This window comes from Haliotis rufescens, unplaced genomic scaffold (assembly GCF_023055435.1).
Source record: "Haliotis rufescens isolate VD_foot unplaced genomic scaffold, xgHalRufe1.0.p SCAF_19, whole genome shotgun sequence".
NCBI classification, from domain to species: Eukaryota; Metazoa; Mollusca; class Gastropoda; order Lepetellida; family Haliotidae; genus Haliotis; species Haliotis rufescens.
Window position 1 is genome coordinate 18450749 of NW_025963879.1, and position 22600 is coordinate 18473348.

The 22600-nt window shown below is 39.1% G+C and overlaps 1 protein-coding gene across 1 annotated transcript in view; it reads right to left on the reverse strand.

The window, feature by feature from the left end:
• Positions 1-5293: 5293 nt before the first annotated feature.
• Positions 5294-22600, reverse strand: part of LOC124137534 (vesicle-associated membrane protein/synaptobrevin-binding protein-like) — a 56395-nt gene continuing 39088 nt past the window's right edge. Inside the window, exons 4-7 of the mRNA XM_046503872.2 lie at positions 13603-13680; positions 12049-12120; positions 11353-11454; positions 5294-10536 (exon numbers count right to left, since the gene is read on the reverse strand). Of these exons, the coding sequence (XP_046359828.1) occupies positions 10363-10536; positions 11353-11454; positions 12049-12120; positions 13603-13680 (426 nt within the window). The 3' untranslated portion in view covers positions 5294-10362. The remainder of the gene's footprint in view (positions 10537-11352; positions 11455-12048; positions 12121-13602; positions 13681-22600) is intronic.

Sequence of the window (22600 nt, forward strand, 5' to 3'; positions counted from 1 at the left end):
AGGGACTATGATCGAAATGATTAATGCAAGTAAAATATTTATTGAAAACGTTTTTAAGTGATCTGGTGTCGGTAGACTGAAACAAACAAAAAATTAATGAAAACAAATAAGGAGTCAAAACTTCCTTTCCTATATATGCTGACCAATTTTAGTGGTATTTTTCAGAATAAAATTAATTTAATTTTAAAAGATTATTCACATTTATTAAATTAAATTCTTCAATATTTGTGAAATTTGGGGTAGGTGGAGCAGTTAACGAAGTATCAAAACATGCCTTATTATTCCAGTGGTATTATATATAACTCACAAAGTACAATTAAGTAATCAACTAATCCTGTCATATCCAGTGGATTCAACAGGCTGTAACTGACCTAAACAAACCGTCCACGTCTATAGCAATCCGGGCGGTCGGGTAGCCTAGTGGTTAAAGCGTTCGCTCGTCACGCCGAAGACCCGGGTTCGATTCCCGACATGGGTACAATGTGTGAAGCCAATTTCTGGTGTCCCCCGCCGTGATATTGCTGGAATATTGCTAAAAGCGGCGTAAAACAATACTCACTCACTATAGCCATCCGCTGAAAACTGAGTATCGTCATCTGCCTCAGTTGATCCGAGGACACCATATACATATTAGAGACTCTCTGATGTAACATGAAGCAGAGATACATGCATAAGAGAAAGTCTTGTGGAGAAAGTTTCTAACGTTATATATGTATGTGTGTGTTTGTTGTTTAACGTCACACTCGGAAATATCACTGATATATGACGATGGTCTGTAATAAACGAATATGGACTAGACTACTCCAGACTCAAATATTTACAGATCGCCGTCATATTGCTGGAATATTGCTGAGTGCGGCATTAAACAAAATGAGCGATGGATTGTCTGGTTCAGACTCGATTATTTACAGACCGCCGTCATATAGCTGGAATATTGCTGAGTGCGGCATTAAACAAAATGAGCGATGGATTGTCTGGTTCAGACTCGATTATTTACAGACCGCCGTCATATAGTTGGAATATTGCTGAGTGCGGTGTCAAACAACAAACAAATTATTAATGATCGGATAGTTCAGTGTATCTTGATTGTTCGTAGTCCGATGACGTGGATCACAACTGCTCGTGCGCATGCCCAGATTGAAGTTTTAATGAGGCGCGAAACAACATGCACCTACTGACCTGCCCATGCAACACGTGTTTGAACATATTCATATTTTCATTTCGTGCTTCAGACACATGAGTATAAAGAAGTATGTATTGTATAATGGCTTCAATTACTTTGGGCGTCTATCTTAAATGACATTGTTTATGGTTTCTTCGACCAAAATATTCACACATGTCGGGTTAAACTAATATTTTGTTTACATCATGTATTTCAAACCAAGTGTAAACATGGAAATTGTCTTGTTGTAAAAAAAAAACAGTCCTTAGTTGCCTCCCCCCGTGGATTTTTTTATAGAAAACATTCTTCCTTGTGAAAGTTAACTTGATACTTATGTCAAAAAAGGTAAACTACGGCCTCTTGCCGATCATATAACTTGAATTAATTTTTTTTAGATAAGTGGTTATTTTTTTCAGAAAGTTGTTTCATGTTTGAGTGGGTATGGTTTTACGCCGCTTTTAGCAATATACCAGCAATACCACGGCGAGGGACGCCATAAATAGGTTCCACACGATTCACCCATATGGGGAATCGAACCTAAGGTCATGTTTGAGAGGAATGGACCAAATGGCGTGCCGCCTGGTGAACGGTTACGATGGATAGTGACCATGTGTTTGATAGTATGGCGGTTCTATCGTTAAAGCTACGCAGTGGTAAATATAGCATTATTAGACTGAGATCATAGTCAACTCGAACCATGTCGCAAATTAGCCTTTAAGATTGGTCTCCCTTGTTTGGTACAAGGATATTATGCACGCTTCGAACCAGCGTTGGAACTGTACATTGAGGCATACGACTAATCGGAGAGTAAAATGTTTTTCTTCAACAGCACTGGTTTCCTTATTCGACAGTGTTTGGTTTACCTGGTTCCCTTGTATGACAGTGTTAGGATTATCCCGTTTTAACAGTGTTTAGCTTATCTGGTTTCCTTTTGTAATAATGTTTGGCTTATCCCCTTTAATCGACAGTGTTTGGTTTATCCCGTTGCGTTATACGGCAGTGATCCTGATCCTGATGTGACAATTTTTGGCTCATCTCGTTTCTTTATGTGACAATGTTTGGCTTATCCTGTTTCTTTATGTGACAATGTTTGGCTTATCTCGTTTCTTTATGTGACAATGTTTGGCTTATCCTGTTTCTTTATGTGACAATGTTTGGCTTATCTCGTTTCTTTATGTGACAATTTTTGGCTCATCTCGTTTCTTTATGTGACAATGTTTGGCTTATCCTGTTTCTTTATGTGACAATTTTTGGCTCATCTCGTTTCTTTATGTGACAATGTTTGGCTTATCCTGTTTCTTTATGTGGCAATGTTTGGCTTATCTCGTTTCTTCATGTGGCAATGTTTGGCTTATCCCGTTTCTTTATGTGGTAATGTTTGGCTCATCTCGTTTCTTTATGTGACAATGTTTGGCTTATCCCGTTTCTTTATGTGGTAATGTTTGGCTTATCCCGTTTCTTTAAACGAAGCGTTTGGCTTATCCTGTTTCAATGTGTAATGTTTGGCTTATCCCATTTCTTTAATCGACAGTGTTTGGCTTATCCTGTTTCTATAATCGACAGTGTTTGGCTTATCCCCTTTCTATAATCGACAGTGTTTGGCTTATCCCATTTCTTTAATCGACAGTGTTTGGCTTATCCAATTTCTTTAATCAACAGTGTTTGGCTGATCCCGTTTCTATAATTGACAGTGTTTGGCTTATCCTGTTTCTTTTTGTGGCAATGTTTGGTTTTTCCTCCCGTTTCTTTAATCAAGTGTTTGGCTTATCCTGTTTCTTTAATCAAGAGTGTTTGATTTATCCCCCTTCCTAATACCACAGGGTTTGAGTCATCTTATTTCCTTTAATGATTTGGTTAAATTGTCTTTTGTGTATGCCAGTGTATGTCCATACAATGCAGCCATGATTGTGTTTGGTCAAGCCTGTTTCTGCACTCAACTTTTTGTCAAGCCCATTTCCAAGAAAGAAAACTTGTCAAGTTGGTTGGTCATAGCATTTGGTCATACAGTCGTAGGTTGGTTGGTTGGTTGATTTGTTGTTTAACGCCTCACTCAGCAATATTCCAGCTATATGACTGCGGTCTGTAAATAATCGAGTCTGGACCAGAAAACCCAGTGATTAATATCATGAGCATCGATCCACGCAATTGGGATCGATGACATGCATGAACCAAGTCAGCAAGCCTGACCACCCGATCCCGTTAGTCACCTTTTACGGCAAGTATGGGTTGCTGAAGACCTATTCTACCCCTGATCTTTATGGGTCTACATTCGTAGGATGTGTTTCCATACATGTGAGCATTTGGTCAATCACTTTTCCCACTGACAAACTAGTCAAACATGCTCCATCTGTAGTACTCTAGTCGATCAATCATCTTTCACGTGTGGGTTTTAGTCAAGCATGTTTTATATATATGGCTCTGGTCAATCAATCACCTTTCACAGTAGTCATTAGCCTCAATCCGTAGATCAATCACATGTACTTCACAGCACGGTAATTTTGTCAAACATGCTCCATTTGTCGCGTACCGTCAGTCAAAGATGTTTCTATCTGTTGTGCATCTGCAGATAAATCCTATTTCACGGGATGGTTTTCAGTCAAGCATGTTCCATCTGTAGTGCTCTGCAGGTAAATCCTATTTCACGGGATGGTCTTCAGTCAAGCATGTTCCATCTGTAATACTCTGGTCAGAGAACCAAGTTACCACAACTACTTTCATTATCCACACAATAGGTAATGATTTTTTTTTATACAGTAACATTACTGCACAACTTTTAACAAAAATGAAAGAATATTATTTCATGCATCGCAAAACTTATGTGAACTTATTAAAATAAGAACTTCTGTTAATCCTAACTTAAAACTATAAATGTGCCAGAGCCAGTGCCATGGCAGGAGCAAAGACAATCTGTATGACAACATCTCCAAGCAAACAGTCACATTCATTCCCCACCGGAACACTGAAAAAATTCCTCTCGAAGTGAAACAGTATATACCATTTAGCATAATAGCATGTTATGTTGTTACAGTTGGCAGTGAGGTGTTACAGGCTGTTACAGGTGTTTATTACCAACCACAGCGACCCGTGAAGATCCTGGGTAGAATAGGTCTTCAGCAACCCATGCTTGCCATAAAAGGTGACTATGCTTGTCATAAGAGGCGACTAACGGGATTGAGTTGTCAGACTCTCTGAATTGGTTGATGCATGTCATCGTATCCACATTGCATGGATCGATGCTCATGATGTCAATCACTGGATTGTCTGGTCCAGACTCGATTATTTACAAACCGCTGTCATATAGCTGGAATATTGCGAGTTAATCAACAAATTAACAAAGAAAACAAAACCAACCTCAGCAAAGCAATGGAGCTGAATGCCAAGGCCATCTTGAGCTTGAACTAAGATGAAGAACACCATTTTCATGAAGTACAAACCCATGGGCATTTCTGGGTAAGAAAATAGATACCCAACAGTCTATGCTTGTCATAAGAGACGACTTAATAGATGGAGTGGCCATGCTTGGTGAATTGATTGATCAAATGTCACCTATCCATTGCATGGATTGATGATCATGATGTCAATCCTTGGGTAATTTATATGCTCACACACTCAATTTGTATATCACTCACTTGACAACAGTTCTTGAATCTATGCAGGTGCTACAATTGTAATACTAAAAGTTACATATATCCAACCATCCATGAAGATTCGGGTAAGGAAAGGTCTTCAACAACCCATGCTTACCGCAAAAGGCGTCTATGCTTGTCGTAAGGGGCGACAAATTTGGATCGGGTGGTCCAATTGCTCGGATAGATGGTCATGATGTCAATCACTGGATTGTCTGGTCCAGGCTCAATTATTTACAGACCACTGTCATATAGCTGGATTATTGCTGAGTGCGTGTTTAAACAACAAACAACATATCCAACACTCTAATGCCACTCAAAGATCAGTTTCAGAGATGGCAAATTATATATAACTAAAAACAAGTTAAAGAACGCCCACAATTGGAAGCTTGGGTACCAAAATTTACCAGCCATGACAGATTAAATATAATTACACGAAAAACTCAGGAGTCCTCTAACTTCTTTTGAGTAGTATATTTCAACAAAGAGAACAAAACTAACAGCATGATGATCTGGAACATTCTTTATTCTGTAGAATAAAGTATTGCAAGATGAACTAAAATGCTTAATCAAGATGGTTCCAGTTTTAGCCACATCCTGGACCTCAGTGTCCAAATTAGTTGAATAAATTAATACATTTATACAGAATCAATGCTAACCTTTACTGCAAACAACTCAGATTTCAGTTATCTATCAATCAGATGTCGAAGATAGCTGTCAACTAGATAACCCAAAGTCAGGTGAATATGTACCACGTTAGCATCTGTAATCTCAAGGACAATAGAAACATTGTGTAAGCTAAACTTCCATCTTCTTGCTTCACAAACAATAGAAACCTTGATCAAATTCAAATAAATATACATTTCTTACTTTTTAATTTTCAAAATCTTGTTAGATTAAATTTCTCCAATTAAGTCACTCATAAATTTCAAAGTGAATATACTTTTGGATCTTACATATTTTGAACATACATTGACTAAAGTGAAGTTCAGCGCACATAGTGTTTAAATGTCCAGTGAATTAAGAGTGTGTTTTTTGTTGTAAGTATTCTTGAATTTCTGGACCATTGTGACCCTCCTCCCCATTAGATTAACTCAGTACTAAGCTTGGTAACGTAAGGTATATTACAACAATGCATTAGTCAAACAATAGCTGCTGTTTGTGGACATAATCAGTAGTTATAATACACTAACAAACATCAACGGCACTAAATTATATACACACTTCACCGCGACCAAAACCTTCAACACAGGCAGCAGTAACCACAAACTCTTGTAATGGGAGGTAGCACCTCACAGGTTTGTTACAATCTGAAATCTTTTATACTGAGTTTTAGTTTTACACCCACCATGTTACAAAGGGAGGTAACTCATTAAGTTGATAAAGACAGACCTCTGCTGATTCACTGACTGCTCAGTAATAAACGATTAATACAAGTAAATATAATATTCTGAGAGAAACTCAAAGAGAATACAAATTCACGTTCTTACTTGTTGGTTTCATATCAATATGAAAACCTGACAATAGAGCTGCATTACATTAATAATTTATCATAATTACTTATCTAAAACCTTCCTCGAAAATCAAAATGAGTTTTTTCACACATCATAGCCTGAAGAAAAGTACGTACTGATGACATTACAAAATTCATCACCTGTTACGATGCGTGTGATCCCACAGCTTAAGAGTACATAACCACTCCTGCCTGTGATAAGTTTGGTGTCTTTCCATTCAAGTCTTATAAACCTGTGAAGGAAGGACTAACTGCATATGCAAAATGTTTATCACAATATTGAATTTCTTTTGCAAATTAAACCACTAGAAACCAAGGCACACACTTCCACTTTGCAACGAAGACGGGAAAAGCAAGGTGAGGGGCAGTGTGCAAGCAATTGAAATTTAGGTTATATTTAAAACTTATTCTAATAAAATAACCATCTAAAAATGTAGTCCAGAATTATGTCAGTGAGTTAACATCGGAATATACAAACAGTTAAAATTTAAACATTTGAAAGTATTTTCATATCATAACCATTACCAAATATTAATTCCAGTTCATTATTAAAATAGATGTTAATATCATGCTACTCTAAACTCATAGGAAAAGCTGTTCACAAGGAAACTATTATACAGATAATATTCATAAATATATCCTTTCTTTCATTCAGTTCTATTTCCACAGATACCAATATCTCAAACTACTAAACATCCTGTTTGAATTCCCAGGGACACAACTCTCCATCATCTAATATATACTGCTCAAAAGAAGTTGAGGACCACCTGATTCAGAACAGATTAACTATAAAATGAAAGAAGTAGGTGGTCCTTAACTTCTTTTGAGTAGTATACTTCATATCATTGAAGCGTGATAACATTTATAACAGGCTAAATAACAGCATGGGTTTAACCAATCATATTCACATTTGATCTCTTGTCGAAATCGAAATGTTCTTGGGAGAGAGAGAGACAGAGAGCGAGCTGTGTTTACTACGCCTTTGTTAGCAATATTCCAGTCATGATACAGCAGCTGACCCCAACATGGGCTTCACTATATGTACCCATGTGGGGAATCACACCCCAGACTTTGAAACAACAAGCATATCCATTAACCATGAGGGTGTCCCAAGCCATACCAAAGACCGGCTTCACAAAACGATCTTAGTGTTACGACTTCCATAAGTCACTGTTAATGTACGGGAGTTACGATCATCCTGGCTGGATTGGTTGGTTGGATTGTTGTTTAACGCCGAACTGAGCAATATTCCAGCTATATGATGGCGGTCTGTAAATAATCAAGTCTGGACCAGACAATCCAGTGATTAATATCATGAGCATCGATCCACGCAATTGGGATCGGTGACATGCATCAACCAAGCAAGCGAGCCTGACCACCCGATCCCGTTAGTCGCCTTTTACAACAAGCATAGTCACCTTTTACGGCAAGCATGGGTTGCTGAAGACCTATTCTACCCCGGAATCGATCCTGGCAATAAGCTCCCTTTGTGAAACAGGTCCTGGTGGCCGGACAACTGTTCAACTTTTCATCTTTCCTCGATGATGTCGGGGTTATCAACAGTTTTAAGTAACTGCCATGGAGTCCTATAATTGTTAGGTCTAAATGATTCCTATTATGTGGTTTGATGTTGGTCAGGACAGGACTATTCCCTGGGTATTCGGGGATGTGTTCACAAAAGCAGCTTGCATGTCCTGGATCTGCTGTTATTGGCATATCATGCACAGCCAATATGGGCAAATCAGCACTAGTTATCAAGCATAGTATAAATGGTGCATTGTTATTGTTGTGTTTGGTGAAAATATGGTTATGAGGTGCTTAATTTTCATTTTAAGCACTTAAATACATCCATATTATTCATCCTTTCCTTCCCTTGAGATATATGAAACCTGCAGAAACTAGCTTGTGTCTACTGTGATCACTATGTGCCCATCAGCATCAGAAACAAACAAAACGGCCTGGAGCTGTTAGCCCTATACCCTGATGATGCAATTCTCTCTCTTCCTGTTTAACACGAAATAATTACACGAAATAATTACCATCAGTTCCCTGAAGAGAGAAATAACTGACTAGGTTTGTTTCATAATCTCAAATCTAAAGTGAGAGGGTATGGTTTTATGCCAATTTCAGCAATATTCCATATATATCAGGGCAGGGGGACACCAGAAAGGGTTTCACAGATTACACCCACATGGTGAATCGACCCCATGAGTTTTGGCATCATGAGTGAACGCTTTAAACCACAAGGCCCCCCCGACCACCCCTCTATTCCAAAGAGGGACGCAGATGCATGCTGGTCACGTTTCAAGTCTAGGTCTAGACGTGTTAAGAAATGACTTGTGTCAGACCAAATGTTTTCTGTGTAATTAGGTGAGTCATTACCTGCCAGATTGATCAACATGATATAACTAGCATTGGCAGACACCCATGTGTATTTTGAATGGCTTTGAATCTAAATTCAGACCGATGTCCAAGCCTAGTGCACACAAGAAGAGGTGGTAATTCTTTAAATGACTAGATCATTGTCTTATCCCAACACAGGGTCGATGCAGTTTCTAATGCTGATAGAAGTCCAGACCAAATTCTCATGGAAGCGCAAGCAATGTGAAAACAGGAGGAGACCGAAGGCTATGCTAGACACTTGTCACATGTTAACATCCCATTCATACACACTTTACAACTGATGATTGCCACATCGTTTTTGGACTGGTATGACCCTTGACATGGAATAGTAACTGATTAGTAGCAGAAACACAATTGTTCAGAGTAACATTCAGCCTTTGTTAAATGCAAAAATGTTTCCCTTAAACTCAAGACATCCCAATTACCATAGAATCGTTCATACATTTGTCTTTAACCAATGGTCCGAATCAAATAATTGGAAAAATGTATGTTTTTGTATAAAAATGATGATGGTTATTTCTGACCTTAATTTCAAGCAATAGGATTATGCCCAACTTTGTTACTCAACTCTGATAATAACAATAATCTTGTTGCAGCAGGGATTTATCTAGAATTCTAAACTAAATACACTTGGCAGAAAAATTGGGGGGAAATTTTTTTTGGTTCAAAATTGGGAATTTTATGAAGTCTTTAATTTCGTACATTCAGTTGTATTTTAAAAATGCAAAACTAAACATTAAACCCTTCTTGTTGATTGGTCCGGTTATCAGTGACATGCAAGTCACCTCTGTAAAACTATAACATTTCTTATTACCATAATAACATGACTTTATTATTATCTCATAATTATATATTCCAATTTGCGAAATTTTAGTGTCAATTGCTTCAAGCTTGGGGCCTAAAACGGCCTCTGAGCAGGTCTAAATAGATCTCTGTGCAGACCGGAATTTTGAAACAAAATATTACACAAAGTCGTAATCATTTTCAAATGAATATTCTATTTAATGTGCTGATGGGAAACAAACAATTGCAACCAGTTTCACAATTTTCAAAACAACCTTCATGCATATGTACATAAAATCATTCCTGCAGATTTGTCTGAACACTAATTCAAATTTGGGAGAGAAAAACAAAGATTCAGAGACATGTGATAAAAAAAATAAAATCAAAAAGATCAAATTGTAGCAACTGGGAGCCTTAAACGATTAAATGATCTAAATTGGCCACAAATTTACTTGAAACCAGCACATGCCTATTGACACAGCAAGTCAACACTGATCATGGGAAAACATAATTACACAGTAAGCAAGGAAATATACAAGCAACCAGTCACTCAAAGTGCTGGCAGAAATCTACAACAATTCAATGCCTTTACATTCTCACAAATAGAACCTTAGTTTTTGCATTATTTATTCCTTCAGTGCAACAATGAATCGTGTCCTGTACCTGCCCACACCCTGGAGATGGCCTAGCATCCTGCCCTCATCCTGGTAACGAGGCTACCTTGGGTCTTTCCGCCAACTGCCTATACTATTTGTACAGTCGATCTCCAGGCAACGAAACAGACCGGATTGTCTCCCCTTGAAAACTGAATACAGGTTATCTCCCTTGAAACTGAATAGGGTTTGTTAAAAGTTTCTTGTTTTTGTCTGATAAGATTAGAGGATAAATTTGCCAATAATGAAGCCTAGTATTACAGCTGCAATGATGTATACGACTGGGGGGAGAGCCATGGCTGGGTTGGCCTGTGTTGACATCGACGAGGACGAGGATGTGGGCGTGGAGGATACAGTGTCTTTTATTGCCACTTTCCGCAGACGGATGCCCTCATCCTGTAAGAAAATAACACATGAATGACAAGACTTTAATTCACATTAGATTCTAAGAAAAGAAACTATTTCCATACAGATTCTGACATTTTACATGTGTGAAACTCCTTGTTGCTAAGTGGCAAATAAAGAGTCATCTGAATATTTAACCATGTAGCCAGTCAAACACTTGAACCTATTGAATGCATAAATGTTTTAGGGCAACATGCAAGATTGCATTTGGCAGAATTATTTTTTTCAAGCCTGGAACATACAATCCAGTGACAAACATCAGCATCAAACTACGTAATTGGGTTACGATGACATCAACCAAGTCAGTAAGCCTGACCACCCGATCCCGCTAGTTGCCGCTTACAATGAGGATGGATTCCTGAAGACCGATTCTAACCCAGACCTTCACAGGGGAAGTGAGTGAGTGAGTGAGTTTGGTTTAACGCCGCTTTTTTACCACTTCAGTGAAACCCACGAGCATGGGTATGGTGCTGACAAACCTAGAAACATAATCGGGGCAAGCGGGATTCGAACGCACAATCATAGGTTTCTGGCGTGCCCAAGAGACGCAACCCTGCACAGCGATTCGCGGCACCTTAGACAACTGGGCCACCCATGCCCCTCACAGGGGAAGTGAACCAGTGAGCTTATCAACTGACACCAATCTACTGACAATGACACACCGTGGAAGTGAGAGTTGATTCCACTGGCAGCCGCTAATCAATACTTGATGGCCACTGATGGCATTTGGTGTTAATAATAAAGAAGAAGAAGAAGAAGGTTTTTGGAAGAGAAGAAGAAGAAGAAGGTTTTTGGAAGAGCACTTACTTTTAGCTTGCTGTTCTCGTCCCTTAGTTGTCCGATCTCATTCTGCATCTTGTAACACTCCTCCATTGCCTTCTTCAGCTCCGGGTCTGTGCTACTGCTTACCTGTAACAGACACAATACATCGTTACACAAACAGCGCATACATCCTGGGCAGGCATTTGCCCATACCCAACCTGCTATTCAGAACTTGGTTTGTTTGTTTGTTGTTTTACACCAGTATGGACCAGACAGACCAGTGATTGATATAATGAGGAATGTCCAATCATCCAATTCCCAAACTATTTATTTCACATGATTGTATGGAATTAATTGTACAAAATTATTTCTGCAAATCAGGATAAATTTATAAAATGTTCCTATCAATGACCATAACCACAGCTTTTTCTCTGACTAGAAGCATCTGGCACCCCCCATTTTTTATAAATGTCAAAAGCAGTAGTCAGTAAAATTAGCATTATTAGGGGACTTTAGTCATTATATTTTGGGCCTAGGAAAATGTGAAATGGTTCAGCATCAAATTTAGTCCTTAAAAGGTTTAATCAAAAATGCGATATCATCTCAAGGACGAGTAGACATTTGCCATTTTTAAGGGTTTTGCTATATGTTATCATTATGATGACTAGTGGACTAAAAGGTTAGTTTCTACTGCTGTATACCCCCATCAAGACCCTATTTTCAAGCACATGGAATTCTTACCGCTGGCTTAACAGCTTGTGTCTCCAAGGGACGTACAATCTTAGGCTTCTCCTCCACGTCCGCCACACTTGACTGTAACATGAAAATAACAGCTCCGATTAGAGAACTGACTGAGTTATACAACGTTTCTACAAAACATAAGCCACCAAATTTAAGGCGATAATAACAGTAACACTGTTCTAGTTTTTAAAAAGCAGTGTAGTTTCAAACAGAATTATCAAAGTATTCACAAATTATTTCCATTTGAACATTTAAATACTCGATCGAAATATAAGTACACACACTAGTGTGTCAATAATAATTATCAATTAACAGACTGATCATTACCTACACAATCTCATTAAAATCAGATCTTAATTCTCGGTACCGCTAAACCAAGATCTGAGGACATCCCATTAAGGGTCACGTCAGACCGACCAATGGAATGACCAATCAGAAGGCAGCTTTCTCGTGCTTTACGGCACTAATTTCAAATTGGCAACTACACTTTGAAACATATTTTGACAAATTCTTGATTACAAATTTAAAACCTGAACAAAAGAACATTCTGGAATGGCTGATAGATGGTCTAGATTGTAAGGATTCAGTCGTTAAACCCGTAACTATCGTTCGGAATACGCCGTGTTAAAGTTTTCGAGGATGCATGATTAGAAATCACATTCCAACTGTCACTTTCATAATCTGGTAAGCGACGCTCTGATTGGTCGGATGAAAGGTCGGTCTGATGTGACCCCTATTTGGATGTCTTCAGATCTTTGTTTAGCGGTAGTGAGAACAAAGGTCTGATTTTAATGATATTGTTTCCTACATGGCATCATGCATTGGTAGAGGAAAGAAATAAAGGTAATTGTCCCTCTGCATTTAATGCATAAGACGACCAACCCCCTATGGTTTCTGTCCATTATTTAGATCTTACTTTTAAAACGAGGGGTATATCTAATCATACCATACAGTTAGTTATTGAAATAAAGAAAATAACTAACAAAGTGATCTCTGCAATCATCAGCATGATCAGTGGGTTAAAACACATGATACAAAAAGTTGTTGATGAGTTACTTTCCATGTTGTGTACGTCTGTTGTTTAACATTACACTCTAAATTCCAGCTTTATGATAGCAGCCTGTAAATAATTCAGTCTGGACTAGACAATCCAGTGATTGATATTATGAGCTACTATCCACACCATCTGGAAATGATGACAACTAAATCACCGAGCCTGACCGCCTGACCGCCCAACCCATTAAGCCCCCTCTAATGACCAGGCTGGTTGCTGGGACTCGTCCAACCCGGAATCCCAACTGGCATTCGCCTATTTAAGTACTGACCTATTTTTTTTATATTGCTGCAGTTAGTTAAAGACAATTGCAGAAAATTATATGGACTATTAGAACAAGTAGCTGAAGTCGCAGACTGGAAATGGCAGGACAGAAAAAAGACTTTCAAACATATTATTCTTGTTCTGATACATTGTGGGTCAGTGGATCTGAAAACAAGTAATCAAAACCAAAACGGCCTTCAGATAACATATACTGTGTGGTACTGTGTGGTACTGACCTGCTGTGCTGACTCGGGCATATCGAACACACACTTCAGCTTCGAGTCCATCAAGTTCTCTGGTGTCACGTCCTTCCACTGGAACAAAAACATACATGGCAATTAACATCAATGATCTCTGTCTCTACACATTCATATACATCCCAAGCATAGGCATATGACTCAGAGTCTGTAGGTTCACCACTGCTGTTGGAAACTGTTCAGGCAGCGTGAGAAAACACAAACAAGAATGCTACCAATTGAGTCTGCCAGCCAAAAAGATAATATACATACCATCTCATACAACTAGCAACATGTGAGGAAAAGACACCATGTTTCCATTATCAATAGGACATAATTTATGTCAAAACTGGTTGCATTTTCACACAAGTATCAAACAAGGGAAAAAGGCTTCCCAAATTGTACTTAAGACAACAAGCACTCAAGGGACTTAAAAATATCCCTTCCGGACATTTGTTCTAGGTGATTGTTTCAGTGTTTGTGATTAATAAGGCTGTTCCCACCTCTGCATGGGCGTGAATAGTTCGAGAGAGGCACTGCCTCGTCATGTGGGCCTCGTTTCTGTGTGTGGGTGGAAACACATGGTCTCCATGAGGGTGTTGTTTCCTACATGTTAACAAGCAAGCCAGACTAAACCCTGAAGTTCATAAGCTCCCCTTTCATATTGATTTCCTAAGCTAGGCTCTTCATGGGTTGGATCTGTACCAGTGGGCAAATATAAAGTTATTTCCATGATTGTTCCAGTGTCTTGTACATGTTGTATGTGGACCATAATTAAAATGAGTGAGTGAATGAATGTAGTATTTAAGTATTTAAGTCAGCAGTATTTAAGTAATATCACAGCTGACTGTAAAATAATAAAATCTGGGCAATGCATATAAGTGAGAATGAGTAACCATCCCTTCATTCAGGGCATGGTGACACAGTCAGCCATTGTGACCCCCTGATCTTCATTAGTCATCTCTAACAAGAAGCATGGGCCATGTGGACCTTTTCTGGCCCAGAATAACCAAGGTGGCAAACCAGTGGCTGATACCATGAGCCCATTGAGATACAATGACACACAGTCAGACATTGTGACCCCCTGATCTTAATCAGTCATCTCTAACAAGAAGCATGGGCACTGGGGACCTATTCTGCACCTTGCCTGGACCTTACTTCTAAGAGTGCTTTCATGCAGGAACATGAACTCTGGCACAAGCTCACCCCTGAAATGACTTGTCAATCATTTGTTCTGGAATATGAAAGATCCAGCATTTGTTTCTAATATATCATGTTGATAGGGCAGTGGATCATCATGGGCATAGCGAGTGAGATAAGTTTAAAGACTGAGCAGTAACTCATTTAAGCATTAAACATTTTTGTAACAACACTTTATGTCGTTGCATTTTGTTAAACTATGGCATGTCAACCTGACAATGCACTGACAGGTGTACAGCATATGTAAATTCTAAAAGGTGGACTCTCTGCACCCCAGAATCAACACCTGGATACCTTTCCGCCACCCTACAACACTCCCTAAATATCTGCATCAGACTACAAAATTAACGAGTTTATATGTGTCTTATGCAAATGTTCTCTCTACTGGTTGAGTCTGAAGTCCATGAATCTAAACGTGGCAATGGATTATTTGGACTTGAGTTTCATTTCCTGACTATCTGGGGGAAGCAGACATTACAGATATAATGAAAAGAGCCCAGTGCTGAAGTGAGTCTATTGTTAGCACGAGGGCGTGGCCCCACAGCTTCTGTTGCCAACTTGAAAGGTTAGCCAAACACCTTGTCTACCTTAGTGCCAGAAGTATTGACTTTGGAGGCCATTGGAGTTCTCTCCCTTTGCACTATCTGAGCCAAGGTGTCCCAAGACAGAGCGATGTTACCGACAAATTCAAGCAATTCCAGCAGCACTAAACGAATTCAATTCAAGATGATTTCAATGCTGTTTTTTTTCCTTCGAGCGTGATCTTGCACAGCCAACATCAAACATGTCAAAACTTTTAACTTTTCATTCAGAGCATTTTGCAGTTCCCGAGGGTAAGCATGTGAATTTCAGAGCTCTATCCTGAGCAGTTCATATCATCCTGGATGATGGCACCTGAATACAGCATCGTAATCCACAAAATAGCCATTCAACTCTGAACACTTCAAAATATTACAAATGACCTTCAAAGGGATGCTTTAAGCGGGAAACTGATACTTAATTCAAGTTGAAATCATTTACAGGGAGACACCATGATGAAAATCCAAATAGTCCACCATTCATTTTGGACTAAAAGAAAGGCCGAGCATTGCAGTAATCATAAAATGACTGATGATGTTTTTTTATCTTCTTCAAGTTCAACACCTTCCCACATTATCTCCATGACCTTAGAATGTAGTTGGTTGGTTGGTTGGTTGGTTGGTTGGTTTGTTGTTTAACGCCTTCATAAATATTCCAGCTATATGATGGCGGTCTGTAAATGATCAAGTTTGGACCAGACAATCCAGTGATTAATATCATGAGCATTGATCCACGCAATTGGGATCGATGACATGCATCAACCAAATCAGCGAGCCTGACCACCCAATCCCGTTAGTCGCCTTTTACGACAAGCATAGTCACCTTTTACGGCAAGCATGGGTTGCTGAAGACCTATTCTACCCCGGGACCTTAGAATGTAGAAACACGGGAGTCAGATGTAGACATGACAAGTACCTGTCCCTTTACAACATGTTCTAGTGAGTGAGTGAGTGAGTGAGTGAGTGAGTGAGTGAGTGAGTGAGTGAGTGAGTTGGGTTTAACACCGAAAAGTATTCAAGTTATATCATGGGGTGTCAACTTAAGGTGAGAAAAACTGAAGTGAAACTTTGGTGAAACCCTAAAACACAGGTCTGGCAGCTGGCAAACCTAGGAACATAATAGGGGTGAACTGGGATTCAAACCGACAATCACAGGTTTCTGGCGTGCCCAAAAAACACAACCCTGCACAGCAAACTGCTGTCCCTCAGGCTGGGCCACCCGTGCCCCACAACAAGTTCTATACAACAAGTGGTTGCTGTTTATGCTAGTCAGCAATATTCCATATCTATCATGATAGCCTGTGAGTAATCAATAGCCAAACCAATGGCTGATAGCATGTCACCAGAGGGGTCTATTCCATCCAAGTGAATGAGAGAGTATGGTTATGCAGCAATATTCCAGCAATATCACATTGGGGGAATCAAACCTGGGTCTTTGGCATGACGAGCAAATGCTTTAACAACTAGGCTACCCAACAGCCCATATTCCTTCCAGGATTATGCAGATATATATGATAACAAATTTATTGTTATAATTTGACATTGACCAGAAATGTGATCTTCTTCAAAACATCATTAGCCAAAAAGTTACTCAAATTAACCTAAAAATGACAACAATGAATTTCCTAGCAATTTCCTTCCTTTTCTCAGCTTTTTCTCTTTACAAATCACATTATACTAAATTTACTAAATCAGGATTTCCAATATAATCTGTTGATCGGTCTCGAAGGGTATACTGTGTGACATAGGCCTACCCCAGTAGATGAGGGATACATAGCCTCACACACACAACATAATCATCCCCCATTCATCAGTATGGCCAGCGAATTGCTTCAAGGCCATCTTGACAACTAACAGATGATGTCAACACACCCAGAGTGGTCGCCCTTACATTACAATCGGACAAGCTCCTTCCCAGTATGTGACATCTTCGTTACACTCTCGGTAACATTGCTGCCCTCACTGTGGGAACTGCCATTACAAGAGTTTTGAAATTTGCCCTCTAAACCCAAATGTAGTAACGTTTATACTTTTGTTTATGTCTTTGGGAATGCCATCATCGTGAATTTGTAAAAGGTTTATGACTGACAATATTTCCCAGATGAAATTACCCTTTTGGCGGTTTGATCAGGTTGGTTCGAGATGGCAGAGGAACGGAAAATCAACCAGCTTCCCCTTTACATTCTTACATTGTTACTATACCAATTACATGATAGTTGTAATGAAACAGAAATTCAAATTGACAAACAAAGAAACTAATTTAGCAGGGGTAAGAGTATTCGGCTTCATGGCAGTCATCACCTGTTTGTAAACATAACGATCAATCTACTGCAAGTTCAACTCCAAGCATGGTTGTGGTCACCTATCACAGTAGGGAGTTTCGACTGGGGGCAGTGATAGTATGGAGAGCTCCGCGAACTGGATATAACTGTGAGGAGCTTGACAATCGGATATGCTGGGCTAATTTTGCTAAACAGCATCTGATAGAAGTTCAGTTTCATTTGGCTCATTAACATACACTGGATAGGTTAACAAAGTTCAGCAAGTCTTTGAATGGCATTTATGGAATTTATGGATGTCAACTTCTTTATTATGAGGAACACAACATTTCGGAGTTTTAATACCTTTTAATACCTGATAAAGGAGTAAAAATATACTCCGAAACGTTGTGTTCCTCATAATTAAAAGGTTCCGCAAGTCCTTACGACAAATAGCTCGCACTGCATCACAAACATAGCAGATCTATTTGATAGTGGTAACAGATGCCACATACACCATAACATTTAGCTATTCAGCATATCTAGGACACAGCTAAATTTACCACAAATTCAAAGATCATGTTGATCAATACCTGCCTCTGCCGCCCATCTGTTGGTGCTAGAGTTTGTTGCCAGTTAATGACGGAAGTACTATGTGCATGATGTGAGCCATATCGGAGATGTAATCTTCCATAGTGACCCATGTGATGGTGACAGGGCACTTTAAAGACTGTAAGTAACGGTTGAACTCACCCCATATGCTACCAAGTATCAAGGCTCATCAACATGTTCCCAGCTAACTACCACCAAACCACAGCATAAAACAGAAAAAAAATTCCAACAAAATTCAAATTTTTAAACAAATTTCTGAAAATATTAAGTGACATTTTCAGGACACAATAATTCTGAACAGATTCTGCCGTTGTTTTTTTTAACTTTCTGCCAGTGATGAGTCACAGCAGGACTTGGGTACAAACTTGCACAATCTACAATAAATGCATTCACTGTGGATCCCTCATTAACCAGTGAAACTACATTCTTCAAACTATTCAAATCCATAATGAAAAATGCATTTTAAAATTCCATGTCATTTTATGGGTCTCAGAGGTGAACCAGACCCAGCAGTCTCATGTAGCCAGTTGGTTGTAATATTGACAGAAATCAGGACACAATGTATCACCATACCACATGTTGCCACAAGTTGACAATACTTCCTATTGATTTGGAAATGATACTCAATAAAAACAATTACTGTTACAGTACCAGCATCTCAGATAAGGTAGGATTCCTATCTTTGGGTCAATATAAGATCGAGACTGAGTGAGTTTTGCTTGCATTTTACTCTTACTCTATAATTCAGTAGTCCTGCATTTTGTTTGTCTGTCACTGGTATTGCATGTTTTTTGCAAGTAGTAATGAATATTCAGGAGAAATTGCTTCCAATGCTCTCTATAAAGGGTCACATATCCAACCCCATATAACTGCCACTGGAAGTACAGAGTTTAAAAAAACACCACTTTTGATATTCTTTGTGAAATTTTGTCATGTCACACCTACATGAAACAACAGATAGCAAGACAAGAATGCTTGAATCTGGTACCTTGCAGCGTGACGTCACACATTGATCAATTCAGCATCCACAGAACACATGGCACTTATGGCACTATGTTACCGTAGATTTTACACAGGTTCCAGACAACTATCACAGCCCGTACCATCCCTGACAAAAGAGGCGCATCTGCGAGGACAGTCTGATTACGTCTACACATCTAAAGCCCTCACATCAGGACCTTCGGTGAAAGCCACAGTATTTCAGCATGTTCAGTTAGATCACAGCATGTCAGCTCAATATGGAAGGAAAGCCGAAAGCGACCCATGTCATAGACACTGCAATGTGTACACTTAGTTGTAAGTTAGCTTGTAAAATATCGGCTGGTATTTCCTCAGAATGGATTATCTGTTTCCTCATGATCATCAACTGAATTCGTTTCTTTGAAAATAATGAAAATATCTCAGCCAACAATTTAAACCAATGAGTTCAGCCATCAAGGCCATCCAGCCATGTTCTGCTAATGAAATATGCATCTTGAAATTATGACTGGCTACTGCTGGCGATATGGCCAATCTCTGAGCTCAAAATAAAATGTTTTGATGCAGTTACTCGACAGCATTTCATATGCAAAATGTTTGCTTGTACAGCGTGAAGAGTACAAAACAGTGATACGCCCCGTGAAAAGCCACATACCTACTATATGTAACATAATACAGTATTTGGGAGTGTATGATTTGGAGTTTTAATGCGGATTCATTCGATGCACATTCATGTTGTTTTGGTATTGGGATCCTTAATATATTTTATTAGATTGGAATTAATTCAAGCACAGTGCGCCATCATGGCCCATTCGTAATTTCAATGTGCACCATTTGAAAATTGAACGTGCCAATGGCGCAACCTGGAACAAACTCTGAATAGCAACGGCACCTTAGACCATCATGTGTATGAGGGTGATGCATTATGAATGCACATATTGACCATCAATCCACACCAACACAGCCTCGCCAGTCGCCAAGGCAATGAACCAATCATGCCTGTTATTATCACACCATTGCCTCGGTCAGTTTGACCACCTGTCCTCCATTATATCAGCAACATCATGACATTGACAAAAATGAGTGTAACATTATGTATGTTTAGTTAATTAGGCGGACTTTCACAGGGCTCCAATTATTCCTTTATCTATGGGTCAAAGGCAATATACTCATGCCAAGAATATTTGGAATCAATACCATGCTTGATTATCAATAGTTTCGACAGACATGAGGAGGAATAGAGTTCAACATCCTGTTTAAGATTATTGCAGTTATATAGCAATATGCATACACATGGGTGTGGTTGCTTGTGCTAGTCGATTAATATCGGTTTGATAGTGCTAGCCCACTAAGATACCATGCCGCAGTTTAACATGAATAGCCCACTCAGACAGTATAGGACTACAAGCCTCTTCGTCCTTGTCTTATCCTGTTGATGCCGAGCACCAGGCAGGGAAACAAGTACATCTTTAATGTCGTTTGGTATGACGCAGCCAGGGGTTCACACCACCGACCACCTGTTCCCTGGGCAGATGCTCTATCTACAACACCACAGGGGCAGTGTCCAGTGTCCAGTGTTGACAGATGTCAAACAATGAAAAACACATGCATAATCACAATCACAATAGAATGGAGATATAACACACAGGACAACCAAGGATGCACTAGACTACATCCCTGAAAACACTCAGTTCTAAATGAAAATCTTGGAAATGGCGGAGATGTTGAATACTATTAGTTATGGTACTTTAGTTGCCATATGCACAGTGTCATGCTAGGTTAGCAGAAAATTTATTGGGCATCAGCCGAGCCCAATATTTTTCTACTAACCTAAAATGACACCATATACAGCAACTAAAGACACCATAACAAACCCATGAAGCTGAAACGTTTTCACTATCTGATATCTTTACCGCATGTCATGTCAAAATGAAAACTTGACACAACTGTAGAGGTTGAGGGTCAAAGGGAGACTACTTTTCAAACCTTTGAGGCCAACCCTTGTTGGAGTGAGTGAGTTGGGTTTAACGGCGCTTTTAACAGTATTCCAGTCATATCACGGCGTGTCAGCTTAATGTGGGAGGAAAGCCCGAAGTGATGCAGGTCTTAGACGTTTACCACTTCGGTGAAACCCACGAGCACGGGTATGGTGCTGACAAACCTACAAACATAATCGGGGCGAACCGGGATTCGAACCCACAATCATAGGTTTCTGGCGTGCCCAAGGGATGCAACTCTGCACAGCTAATCGGGGCGCCTTAGACGACTGGGCCACCCGTGCCCCCCAACCCTTGTTGGAAATTTTTAACCATAATCATTATCAATAAAGTCATGAACGTGATTTTTAAAAATTAATATCCTTGCACATCACAGTTAAAAATATTAAAACACAAAACAGCCTCTAATAACAAATGTCTGTACCAGAATTTTCATGCGAAATATGTGAGGTGGGTGTTCAAAAATCCAAGATGGCTGTTACTGACAGCATACCATCTCATGTTAAGTCAGTAACAACCATTTTGGATTTGTATTGACAGTGTACAGGCTCGTTTTGGGTTAGTAGTTCTGATCTCTGATTGGTGTATCTCTCCTTGAGGCATCAAAAAAGGAAATCTGCATTATTTGAAGGTAAAGATGTTCAGAATACCCTCACAATTCTATTGCAATAGTGGTAGAACCTTTGCAATAAATGGCTATAGCGTTTTCAACTAACATGACACCACTGCAATAGTTAAATTGCTCCGCAACTCTACCTTATCAGAGAATCTCGGTCAAGTTTTTTTTTACCCTAAAATTATAGAAAATCACTGTCAGTAGCTGGTGACTGATTTTTATGGCTGGTTTTGTTCTGTAAACATTGCATGTCCAATAAACCTATTGCTGATCAGAAAATGTTTTTGTAACCTTTATCCCAACATGCTTCAAGTGTTTAAGTGCTTGCTTTCCTTTGAAGTCAAATCTCATGTTGTAGTACTGACATCCACAAGCAATGACTTCCCTTTGAACATGCATACAATGTTGTTAACATTGAACAAATACTGAAAGTCCATTACTTTCTATTGCCAGGAGTAAGTTATTAGATAAATACAGTGTGTTTGTTCCTTTTAAGAAATGGTATTGATTCTAATCCATATCTTTTATTTTCTTATTCAAATTAAAGGTAAGGTTAATATTCTGGATTTATATAAATACATCCTTCAGCTGTTTAGTGAGTGAAGTCATGTTCAAAATTAAGCAGGAAAGACTGGGAGTCTTTGTCATATCCCTAGTGTTAAAAGATAAATATGTAAGGGAACCAAGGTCTAAATAACATAGGAGCAAACCTCAAGGACCCCAGAGCCCTCATTAATTTTAAACAGTCGAGGAAGATGA